The sequence below is a fragment of the Engraulis encrasicolus genome, chromosome 1 (genome assembly GCF_034702125.1).
Source record: "Engraulis encrasicolus isolate BLACKSEA-1 chromosome 1, IST_EnEncr_1.0, whole genome shotgun sequence".
NCBI lineage: Eukaryota > Metazoa > Chordata > Actinopteri > Clupeiformes > Engraulidae > Engraulis > Engraulis encrasicolus.
Genome location: NC_085857.1, coordinates 42774411 through 42787245, shown reverse-complemented (window position 1 = coordinate 42787245; position 12835 = coordinate 42774411). Strand labels below are relative to the sequence as shown.

The 12835-nt window shown below is 42.6% G+C and overlaps 1 protein-coding gene across 1 annotated transcript; it reads right to left on the bottom strand.

Moving 5' to 3' along the window:
- Positions 1 to 4692: 4692 nt before the first annotated feature.
- Positions 4693 to 9524, bottom strand: LOC134457304 (uromodulin-like). Its single transcript, XM_063209258.1, has 6 exons — positions 9458 to 9524; positions 8900 to 9262; positions 7860 to 7991; positions 7087 to 7449; positions 6433 to 6564; positions 4693 to 4904 (listed from the first exon to the last, which is right to left on the bottom strand). The coding sequence occupies exons 1-6, from the start codon at positions 9522 to 9524 to the stop codon at positions 4693 to 4695; spliced, it is 1269 nt and encodes a 422-aa protein (XP_063065328.1).
- Between the last annotated feature and the right edge of the window lie 3311 nt (positions 9525 to 12835).

The following is a 12835-nucleotide window of genomic DNA, read 5'->3' as shown; positions in this document are numbered from 1 at the left end:
TGTGGTTGTGTGTGTTTTCTACTGAAACAGCTGAACTTACTTTTTTCAAATGTGGGATTTTGGACAGCATTAAACCTATTCTCTTACGGTACTGTGCACCAGCTGTAAATGTTATACCGGTGCTTCGCACCTGTGCGCACCCGTCTACTTTCACCACTGCTGATATCTGTCATCACTTTCATTTAAAACTGATGCTAAGTCACAGTTTACACATTTAAACATTTAAGGACAACAGTTGTGACATACTATGTATCTGGTGAACAATGATTGAAACGGATTCAAAATGCCATTACTTGGGTACATGTAAAATATATCTGATGGAAAACATCATGTAGACACCCATCGCTGTGTGTTCAGTAACACTACTTGTATATCTGATAGAAAACACTGTGTGCGTTCCAATATGCGACCTTGCGTCCTCCACTTGTGGCCTTGTACCAGGAAGTAATACGTCGTGATCACTGACAACAGCCTTATATTTCAATATCTCGCAAAAGCTCAATTGTAAAGTCATTTTCTCATTTTCAAACAGGATTGTAAATCAAGAATTGTCCCCCAAAAATGGTTTTGGCTAGGCTGACAGCTAGGAAACTTAATTGTTTTCTCCACGGAGGCGGGGCATCAGCACAACGTGAGGCCACAAGCCCAAGTGGAGGACGCATATTGGAATGTACCCACTATTATGTAGACTCCAGAGGTTAGTGTTAAATAGGTATGTGTGTATCTGTGTCTGACCTGAGCATCCATAGTTGTCTCCTGATGGGATGTGACCCTGAGGGATGGTATATCCAGACTGGCACACACAGGCCCCAAACTCACCACATTCAGCATGCTCACCACAAGACAACTCATTGCAGTGAAGGTGACCTACAGACAGACAGAGGTTGCTAACTTGTAAAAAGTCAAAGGTTAAAACATCTATCTATCTATCTATCTATCTATCTATCTATCTATCTATCTATCTATCTATCTATCTATCTATCTATCTATCTATCTATCTATCTATCTATCTATTTTAAATAAACTTAGGCTGCATTGAAATATGAAGGCTTGAAATAAAAAAAATATGTGCCATCATATTAAATGTAGAGTAGTAGAGTAGAGTAAGGCTGAATCCTATTTCACCCCTTGGCCATACGTCGATCCCCTTCCCCTCCGTTTTGCACGTTCATGTGAAGGGCTAGGGCCGTCCCAAGTCACGTTCAGACAGAGGCGAAGGGGTTTGGGGAAGGGCTTCCTACCCCTTGAAACTGAGATTCTCCGATGGCACACTTCAAACGGAGGGCTACGACTGATTTTCCCGAATGCATTGCGAATGCTTTGAAAATTTAGCGGCTTCCACAAAAAGCACACCAATAATATAAGTATTTTCGCAATAATTTATGGTGTCACAGTTGTAATAATTATTCCTTGGTACTCAGTTAAACATTGCCCCAATGTGTAATGGTCATTTTATCCATGAAATGCACATGTAAAAAAAAACGCTTTTAATGTCAATGTAATGCATGGAAGTCGTGAAGGAATTGCGAGGGTTGTGCAACACTGTTGTCCTTTCTTAAATTGTTGCGCGTGTAATTACAAGCAATATCGTCGGTTTAACCATAGAGAAGCTGGTTTTTGCATGGTATGGGTGTCATTCCGCGGTTGCTGAAGGGCTGTCTCAATTCATAGGGGTTGCGTTTCAAGCCCTACGCCTTAGGCCTACTGTTCCGTTTGAATGGATGAGGGCCAAGGGGAAGGTGTAGGCGTAGGGGTAGAGATTAGACATGGGATTCAGCCTAACTCTATCGGTCCCAGAGGAAACTATGGTGTCCAGCAGCATACACAAATTACAACATAGGTTACATTGCACATGTCTTACGTGTGGAGTAGCTTTGGTTGACTGCGGGTTTGAGCAAGTGCACAAAGTATCCCTGGCACATTTTCACCTCCACCTGTCCTACTGGAGAGCATCCAGTTGAGTTCTTAACGCACAGCTCCAGTTTTGCCATCCCATTCAAGCCTCCGTAAATTGGAGTCGGGCACAGACCGAGGAGCTGCTGCTGCTGGTCTCCCTCAGATGGAGGGTGCCTACACATGCAGACGCTGTCCAGCACGTCACCCCCTACTCCACTGAAGCGGAACCAGCCCTCTTGCAGAGCAGAGTCGTCCCTGGACCGGGCCATGTCAGCGTTCCTCCACGGCTCTGACAGGGTAGAGTACCGCTCACACGGGTCTGGTTCTGAGGTGGTGAGGAACAATTAGTTATCTAGCAGGAACGTCAATTTCACCATAATTAAGAACCGACAAAGTTCGGAGAGAGTAGAGTTCTGCTCGCACGGGTCTGGTTACGAGGTAGAGAAGAACTAATTAGTTGTTGAGGTCTAAGTGAGGTTAGTGTAAAATAGGAGTGTGTGTCCTGTTCATCTGTGTCTGACCTGAGCATCCGTAGTTGTCTCCTGTTGGGATGTGACCCTGAGGAATGGCATATCCAGACTGGCACACACAGGCCCCAAACTCACCACACTCAGCATGCTCACCACAAGACGACTCATTGCAGTGAAGGTGACCTACAGACAGACAGAGGTTGCTAACTTGTAAAAAGTCAAAGGTTAAAACATCTATCTATCTATCTATCTATCTAGATCTATCTATCTATCTATCTATCTATCTATCTATCTAGATCTATCTATCTATCTATCTATCTATCTAAAATAAGCGTAGGCTGCATTGAAATATGAAAGCTTGAAATAAAAAAAATATGTGCCATCATATTAAATGTAGAGGCTAGACTCTATGGCATGATGTGTACAGGTACATGTATGTGTGTACTCTACTTAACCCTATCCAGACTGGGGGGGGGCTAAAAGTGCCCGCACCAACTTTGATGTCGTATAATTCCTTAACGACTTAAGCTATGACTACGAAACTTTGTGACTTTTCCTAACATTTAGTTGGCTACAGTTTGGTACCGAAAGATTAGGTTTATCATTTTTGCCGTTGCCATGGCAACGGTTTTCTGACAGGTATGTCTGACCAAAAATCACTTTACCATATCTATGACGCCATATATTTTCATATTTTTTTGTTATTTCCATTAGCTTCAGACAACTTTGTGAGCATGTAAGTGGTTTGAAGCACAAAATCATTAAAATTTAAGTGCATTACCTAAATTTGTTGGAAAATCCATTATGGCGAGATTTTGGGCATAATAAGATAATGATGTCATAATGACGTCATAATACCAGATAATTACACAAAAATGATGTCATTCATAGATGTCCATATGTAGATCATCTCCCCCAAGTTTCGTAGTCATACGGTATTCCGTTCATGAGTTATGAGGGGGGGGTCAAAAGAGTCCCCCCCCCCAGGCCCAGGAATGCCAAAAAAGCCCAGTCTGAATAGGGTTTACCCTGTACTAATGTGCTTTTTAAAAAAAAAGAACCCTATATAGCATCCGCACCTGTTCTGTTCATTTCCTGTGCACTATGTATAGCAATGTTGGCTGTGATTATGTTCCCGATTAAGTCGCTTTGGTTCAATAGCGTCTGCCAAGTGCAAAACAAAGGTTAAAACATCTATCTATAGACTATGAGTCCCTTTAAGTGAAACTAGGCTACAATGAAATAAAATGACAGTATGAATACTTAAAATCAAATGTAAAAAATGTGTGCTGTTTATCATTAAATGTAGAGTAGGAGAGTAGAGTAACTATTGATCCTAGAGGAAACTGTGGTGTCCAGCAGCATACACAAATGACAATATACTGTAGGTTACATTGCACATGTCTTACGTGTGGAGTAGCTTTGGTTGACTGCTGTGGGTTTGAGCCAGTGCACAAAGTAGTACACAGAGTCTCGCTTGCACATTTTCACCTTCACGTGTCTTACTCGAGTGCACCCAGTTGAGTTCTTAACATACAGCGCCAGATTTGTCGTGCCACGAAAGCTTCCATATGAATTGGGAGGGAAAGTGGAAAACAGCGATCCCAGCGGTTACGTTCCAAACACCAGGGTGATCCTATTGAAACTCCCATAGACAAGTTTTTAAAAAAATCCCACAAAGATATGACTTGGAACTATAACACCAGACACATTTTTCAGCGTACACAATAGCATGAACTACTACCTGTGAAAATCTTAAGTCATTTTTTGCCCTTTTAAGAAAAATAGAAATTGTGCCAATCTGGTCGGAAACGGACTACAGCTCCCAGCATGCTGTGCTTCGCGCCTCGTTGACAACACAGAGAAACAAATGAACGCGAACGAACGCAAGTTCTTCGCATATCTTCACATTCTTGTAATCCTATGAGTTCCACATTATCTTCTTATTACACATATATACACGCGATCATTTTGGTATGGTTTTAAATTCTCTAGTAGATATGATGGCTTCTGTGGTGACGAGTAACCACCTCTCTGGCTCATGTTTGGCTATGCTAATTTGGCTATGCTAATTACATGGAGTAAACAAGCCACACATGCCAGTCAGTGTAGTTCTGTATTAGCTTTTTAAAGAATATTAAAATCAGCTCAGATCAGTGAAAAACCGAACATTTTACCACCTGATTCGATAAAACGGGCCAACATGCCCATAATATGACTGCCACTACTTCTACTTCGTCGTCAGGGCCGAGATGTAATTTTTCAAAGAAAAAAAACATTCATTTGTTGCAGGGGGTTGGAACGTTGCCATCAGGGGGCGATGAGATTACTTTCCCTCCCTATTCGTCCTGAGACCCAGGAGCTGGTGTCCCTCCGGTGGAGATCGTGCGTACATGCAGACGCCATCCAGCACGTCACCCCCTACCCCACTGAAGCGGAACCAGCCCTCTTGCAGAGCAGAGTCGTCCCTGGACCGGGCCATGTCAGCGTTTCTCCACGGCTCTGACAGGGTAGAGTACTGCTCACACGGGTCTGGTTCTGAGGTGGTGAGGAACAATTAGTTATCTAGTAGGCACGTCATTTCACCATAATTAAGAACCGACAAGGCTCTGACAGGGTAGAGTCAGGGCTCTCAAGTCTCACTCTTTGAGAGTGTGACACACTCATCTGAGCAAGTTCACACTCTCACACTCCACACATGGTATTTCACACTCTGAAGTTTTGATATCTTATTCAATCGGCGCACATTAATTAATCCAACCTATCCACAGATGCGTCAGAAATAGGTAACAGCGCTTCTGTGTTCAGACTAGTTACCACGCTATTCAGCCAATAAGAAAATAGATTGTTCGGTTGTCAGGCAGATCAGAACAGTGGATCAGAGTTTCATCCAATAGCGCGCGCAGCAGAGTTCAGAGAGAACTGTAATATTTACGAATTGCAAGTAGGCGAACTGGAGACGCAGGAGCCAGGACCATCAGGTGATAACTTCATACAGGTGAAAATATGACACCTGTATTAGTTAGGCTACTGTTTTTACTCCTTATACCAATATTTCCAGCCCATGTAGCCTTGACAGGGATGTTAAAAGAGAGCAACAACGCTAGCTAGGCTATAAACCCAGATGATTATTTGATGATCATCCCTCCCAAACATGATTGAACGTGGAGACAAGAGGAGTGGGAGGTGGTCAAATATTAGACAGACTGGAGAGAATGGAGGAATGCAGAGGTAGTGGTAGAAGAGAGGGCAAGTAGGCTAAAAAGTCAGGCACCAATAGTGCTGGAGATATCATATTGAATGAAAAATGGGTATATTATTTGGGTCTGATGCCTAAAAAAAGTGATTGGACTTAATTTTAATTTGGGCTGATAATGTCAATGCACAATAAAGAACATATGCCTACAGGTAGCCTATTTTAGGCTATCCCCCCACAATGAACATTGTCTAAAATCATCCCCCTCAATGAAAATGGTCAAAAATCATCTCCCTATAAAATATACATCCCTTCTTCACATTGTGTTAAAATTGCACTTTCAACAACTACATTTTCAAAATTTTCTCGGGGGGGAAACCCCCAAACCACCAATAATTAGAATCACCATCCCCAGCTGCTTATAGGCTATTTTACAACTCGAGCACTGTAGGATTAAGCACATTGAATAGGCTACATAGTGTATTTGGTCTAATCAAACTTTTTAACTAGCTGGGTTGAAGGGAAACCTAGTGTTGATAGGTCGATGGGTAATGATGTGTCGATGCCTCCCCCATTCATTTACTTATTTATTTATTTATCTAAATCTCACTCCAAACAATCTTCAAAACTTGAGAGCCCTGGTAGAGTACTGCTCACACTCACACAGGTCTGGTTCTGAGGTGGTGAGGAACAATTAGTTATCTAGTAGGAACGTCATTTCAACATAATTAAGAACCGATAAAGTTCGGACAGAGTAGAGTTCTGCTCGCACGGGTCTGGTTACGAGGTAGAGGAGAACTAATTAGCTGTTGAGGTCTAAGTGAGGTTAGTGTAAAATAGGAGTGTGTGTCCTGTCCATCTGTGTCTGACCTGAGCATCCGTAGTTGTCTCCTGTTGGGATGTGACCCTGAGGAATGGCATATCCAGACTGGCACATACAGGCCCCATTCTCACCACACTCAGCATGCTCACCACACGATCTTTCCCCGCAGAAAAGGTGACCTACAGGCAGACAGATGTTGCAAACTTGTAAAAGGTCAAAGGTTATCTATCTACTAACTACACTATTGCTTGAGCTGCCCCAATCCCAGGCTAGACTCTATGGCATGATGTGTACAGGTACATGTATGTGTGTACTCTACCTAACCCTGTACTAATGTGCTTTTAAAAAAAATGAACCCTATATAGCATCCGCACCTCCTCTGTTCATTTCCTGTGCACTATGTATAGCAATGTTGGCTGTGATTATGTTCTCGATTAAGTCGCTTTGGTTAAATAGCGTCTGCCAAGTGCAAAACAAAGGTTAAAACATCTATCTATAGACTATGAGTCCCTTTAAGTGAAACTAGGCTACAATGAAATAAAATGACAGTATGAATACTTAAAAATTGTAAAAAATGTGTGCTGTTTATCATTAAATGTAGAGTAGGAGAGTAGAGTAACTATTGATCCTCGAGGAAACTGTGGTGTCCAGCAGAATACACAAATTACAACATACTGTAGGTTACATTGCACATGTCTTACGTGTGGAGTAGCTTTGGTTGACTGCTGTGGGCTTGAGCCAGTGCACAAAGTAGTACACAGAGTCTCGCTTGCACATTTTCACCTTCACGTGTCTTACTCGAGTGCACCCAGTTGAGTTCTTAACATACAGCGCCAGGTTTGTCATGCCACGAACGCTTCCATATGAATTGGTCCTGAGACCCAGGAGCTGGTCTCCCTCCGGTGGAGATCGTGCGTCCATGCAGACGCCATCCAGCACGTCACCCCCTACCCCACTGAAGCGGAACCAGCCCTCTTGCAGAGCAGAGTCGTCCCTGGACCGGGCCATGTCAGCGTTCCTCCACGGCTCTGACAGGGTAGAGTACTGCTCACACGGGTCTGGTTCTGAGGTGGTGAGGAACAATTAGTTATCTAGTAGGCACGTCATTTCACCATAATTAAGAACCGACAAGGCTCTGACAGGGTAGAGTACTGCTCACACGGGTCTGGTTCTGAGGTGGTGAGGAACAATTAGTTATCTAGCAGGAACGTCAATTTCACCATAATTAAGAACCGACAAGGCTCTGACAGGGTAGAGTACTGCTCACACAGGTCTGGTTCTGAGGTGGTGAGGAACAATTAGTTATCTAGTAGGAACGTCATTTCACCATAATTAAGAACCAACAAAGTTCGGACAGAGTAGAGTTCTGCTCGCACGGGTCTGGTTACGAGGTAGAGGAGAACTAATTAGTTGTTGAGGTCTAAGTGAGGTTAGTGTAAAATAGGAGTGTGTGTCCTGTTCATCTGTGTCTGACCTGAGCATCCGTAGTTGTCTCCTGTTGGGATGTGACCCTGAGGAATGGCATATCCAGACTGGCACACACAGGCCCCATTCTCACCACACTTGGCATGTTCACCACAAGATCTTTCCCTGCAGAAAAGGTGACCTACAGGCAGACAGATGTTGCAAACTTGTAAAAGGTCAAAGGTTATCTATCTACTAACTACACTATTGCTTGAGCTGGCCCAATCCCAGGCTAGACTCTATTGCAGGGGTGTCAAACCCAAATTGACCAAGGGCCAAAATCAAAATCGGGAGTGAAGTCGCGTGCCGAACTCAATATTTTTTTTAACAATAAAAACGTACTAAAATTGTTCACATTTAAATTTACATTTAAACAGATTTCCATCATAGTTCAAATGTGATTGCACATATTCTGTTGCATTTGAGTGTGACCCATTTCAATGGCCTGGGCCCACTCATATGCCTGTGAGTGATACATTTTCATGTTCAAATCTGAATGCGCTATACAGCTATGGGTTATTTGGGCCAACTGTAATACACATTTTAAATGATCTCGCAGGCCAAATAAAAAGGCTCCGCGGGCCAAATTTGGCCCCCGGGCCTGAGTTTGACATCCCTGCTCTATGGCATGATGTGTACAGGTACATGTATGTGTGTACTCTACTTAACCCTGTACTAATGTGCTTTTTAAAAAAAAAGAACCCTATATAGCATCCGCACCTGTTCTGTTCATTTCCTGTGCACTATGTATAGCAATGTTGGCTGTGATTATGTTCTCGATTAAGTCGCTTTGGCTAAATAGCGTCTGCCAAGCGCAAAACAAAGGTTAAAACATCTATCTATAGACTATGAGTCCCTTTACGTGAAACTAGGCTACAATGAAATAAAATGACAGTATGAATACTTAAAATCAAATTTTAAAAATGTGTGCTGTTTATCATTAAATATAGAGTAGGAGAGTAGAGTAACTATTGATCCTAGAGGAAACTGTGGTGTCCAGCAGCATACACAAATGACAATATACTGTAGGTTACATTGCACATGTCTTACGTGTGGAGTAGCTTTGGTTGACTGCTGTGGGTTTGAGCCAGTGCACAAAGTAGTACACAGAGTCTCGCTTGCACATTTTCACCTTCACGTGTCTTACTCGAGTGCACCCAGTTGAGTTCTTAACATACAGCGCCAGATTTGTCGTGCCACGAACGCTTCCATATGAATTCGTCCTGAGACCCAGGAGCTGGTCTCCCTCCAGTGGAGATCGTGCGTCCATGCAGACGCCATCCAGCACGTCACCCCCTACCCCACTGAAGCGGAACCAGCCCTCTTGCAGAGCAGAGTCGTCCCTGGACCGGGCCATGTCAGCGTTCCTCCACGGCTCTGACAGGGTAGAGTACTGCTCACACGGGTCTGGTTCTGAGGTGGTGAGGAACAATTAGTTATCTAGTAGGAACGTCATTTCAACATAATTAAGAACCGACAAAGTTCGGAGAGAGTAGAGTTCTGCTCGCACGGGTCTGGTTACGAGGTAGAGAAGAACTAATTAGTTGTTGAGGTCTAAGTGAGGTTAGTGTAAAATAGGAGTGTGTGTCCTGTCCATCTGTGTCTGACCTGAGCATCCGTAGTTGTCTCCTGTTGGGATGTGACCCTGAGGAATGGCATATCCAGACTGGCACATACAGGCTCCATTCTCACCACACTTGGCATGTTCACCACACGATCTTTCCCCGCAGAAAAGGTGACCTACAGGCAGACAGATGTTGCAAACTTGTAAAAGGTCAAAGGTTATCTATCTACTAACTACACTATTGCTTGAGCTGCCCCAATCCCAGGCTAGACTCTATGGCATGATGTGTACAGGTACATGTATGTGTGTACTCTACTTAACCCTGTACTGATGTGCTTTTATAAAAAAATGAACCCTATATAGAATCCGCACCTGTTCTGTTCATTTCCTGTGCACTATGTATAGCAATGTTGGCTGTGATTATGTTCTCGATTAAGTCGCTTTGGTTAAATAGCGTCTGCCAAGTGCAAAACAAAGGTTAAAACATCTATCTATAGACTATGAGTCCCTTTAAGTGAAACTAGGCTACAATGAAATAAAATGACAGTATGAATACTTAAAAATTGTAAAAAATGTGTGCTGTTTATCATTAAATGTAGAGTAGGAGAGTAGAGTAACTATTGATCCTAGAGGAAACTGTGGTGTCCAGCAGCATACACAAATGATAATATACTGTAGGTTACATTGCACATGTCTTACGTGTGGAGTAGCTTTGGTTGACTGCTGTGTGTAACCGGGCTTTCCTTTAAGAAAGTGATTTACAATTAAAATAATGAACAATAATACTAGGACCTGGATCAGAAGATCTAAGTAAGAGAGAGGAGCGAGTGTTGTGCAACAATAAAGAGTCAGACAAGATAAATCCTTTTGAGTGAAAAAAGCTCGTATATTGTTTACAAATTTGTCAGAAGTGTATAAAAACCCAAATAAAATAAAACAGTGTGCACACTTAAAATAAACAAGGGTCCACGTGGCCTTAAACAAAATAAAAATGGTAAAAAAGTGGAAAAGGGGGGGAAAAGTTCCTTGTTAGGGTACTTAAGGGTATATGTGGTCGCTCTGGGAAAGGCTCTGGGAAAGGCTCGCCATCAGTGTCCTTGACCAGGTGAAGTCCTGGCCCAGTCGTCTTCTTTGGTTTCTATCCTTCCAAAAACCTGACCTGATAGGTCACATTCATCCATACATACATTTCCATTAGTACAATGTACAATTAATCTAAGATGCATCATATTATCTAAATTATCAAATTGTCATACTGGGATGACAATCACATATCTTCTTAAATCTTCTCTAATCATTAAATTCAAGTGCATGAAAACAAGTCGTTCATGTGTAACGCCTGTCTACCAAAACGCAGGTAGCAATGGGTCCAATAAAACTACATTCAAAATGTCTCAACAATAAATACATACAACATAAAACATAAAATACACATTAGAATCTAAAGCTTAGAAGGAATCACTATCAGAGACGTGCTTAATATCCTCTTACACTAATAGGCCTATTCATGTAAGAGAACTGCACTAAAAATTACCCTCTATTTACTTTAAATTAAATACTGTGAAAGGCTTCAATAAATTGCATAGTGCAATGAAACATTACATTCATAATAACAATGAAATTATCCTCTTATCTTAGTTAAATCACTATTAAAGAAATAGTAATAAACTTCTCTTTGTGTAGAACCCATCAGTAATAATAACTAGTGTATGTAAATAATAGTGACTACTGTAAGGCTAGTGTAACTAGTGTAAGGCTACTGATGGTAATCAGCATCAGTATCAGTAATGGCTACTGATGGTTATAAATATCAATAATTAGTAATGGCTACTAATGGTTATCAGTATCAGTAGTCAGTATCAGTAATATCAGTTATCAGTAATATCAGTTATCAGTATCTGTAATATCAGTTATCAGTATCAGTAATCAGTTATCAGTATCTGTAAAGATCGTGAAGATCGTAAACATATTCTTTTTCACCAGTGACGCTTACAACGTTAGCCTGGTCAGTGCATTGGGAACGTTCGGAGACAACCGTTACTCTTGTCGGGCATTGCTAACATTTCTGTGGCTAACCATTGATATAGTGCAGGAGATGGGACAAGGGCACTAAACGGCTAAACAGATGTTATTCCTCACCGTTGCTCCTGATGATGTGCTCAAGGGGATGAATCCGGTGAGTACACTTAGACACAGCGGTGAATGGTGAATGGTGCCTGGCAGTTCTCGGGGGGTTTAGCCTGTTAGCAGAAATGAACGTTCGGGGCAACCGTTATTCTTGTTGGGCATTGCTAACATTTCTGTGGCTAATCCATTCACACAGTGCAGGAGATGAGAGGACAAGAGTTAAAGCACAGTTATTCCTCACCGTCGCTCCTGAAGATGGTGATGTGTGATGAATACGATGGTGACTATGATGATGGTGAAAAGTTGATGCCTCTGGTGGTTCTCGAGGGGTTAGCCTGTTAGCAGAATCAGTGCATCAGTGCCGGAGGTGGCGGTAAATATCAGTGTTTCGCTTGTCACATAAGAGAGTTGTCTTACCGACGTGGCTGTCATGTGGCTCTTGTTGATGTTCTGTCTGTTGTTGATGTACTGTCCGGTGATGCTCAAAGACGTTGATGTTGTTAACGGTTGATAACGATGATGGTACGGTTTCAACAGCAAGTGGCTGGCTCTGATGATGGTTGTCAAAGAGACTGAAACAATCCTTGCGCCTTGGTTTCATTCAGCGGCTCGCGTTCTTAGGCTCGTGTGACATCTGATTGGCTGTAGTAAATCTTGCGTGTATGAATAGCTGTTGTCATATTTCATGGTTAATACTGATAGAACAGGGGTCACTCTGTTTCGTGTATCTTGCATAGTATGTAGTGGATGCGAGTGGATGGTGTGTAGGTCGTGAACTGTGTTGTTTACACTGTGTACTAGAGTGTGTGTGTGTGTGTGTGTGTGTGTGTGTGTGTGTGTGTGTGTGTGTGTTCATGTCTTTTGAACTCCGGATTTGAACTCCGGGTTTCATCCTCCCCTCCTGAACCTTTGCACGTCCCTGTGCAAGGTGGACATCTTCACACAGCAATCACTGGGGATGGGGTAGTGGATTGTACAGGTACTTCATTGATCACTTCGGACCAAGCTATGGACAAGCCTTGAAAGAAGGATCTCATTGCCTTGGCCAAAGGATTTCCTAATTCTGCATAGTCAAGCCGTTGTGGGGGTTGACGATTGCGCTCAGATCTCCTGAGGGGTTCATCAGGGTTTGTGTTTTCGTGAATACTTGTGGTTTCAGTCGTTTCATCATGTTGTTCCTCAGGTTCCACTACTTGTAGACTTTCATTCTCCTCATGTTCTTGCTCTATTGGAATGTCTCTATCTGTGGGGTTGTCGTTATCGGTGGGTGTGTCTTTATCGGTAGGTATGTCTTT

Excerpts from the sequence above, each read along its gene's own strand:
- LOC134457304 (XM_063209258.1), bottom strand. The coding sequence starts at position 9,524 with ATGTGCCAGTCTGGATATGCCATTCCTCAGGGTCACATCCCAACAGGA. Across the intron at positions 9,263-9,457 it reads AGACAACTACGGATGCTCAG|AACCAGACCCGTGTGAGCAG; the intron begins GTCAGACACAGA and ends TCACCACCTCAG. Across the intron at positions 4,905-6,432 it reads AGACAACTACGGATGCTCAG|AACCAGACCCGTGTGAGCAG; the intron begins GTCAGACACAGA and ends TCACCACCTCAG.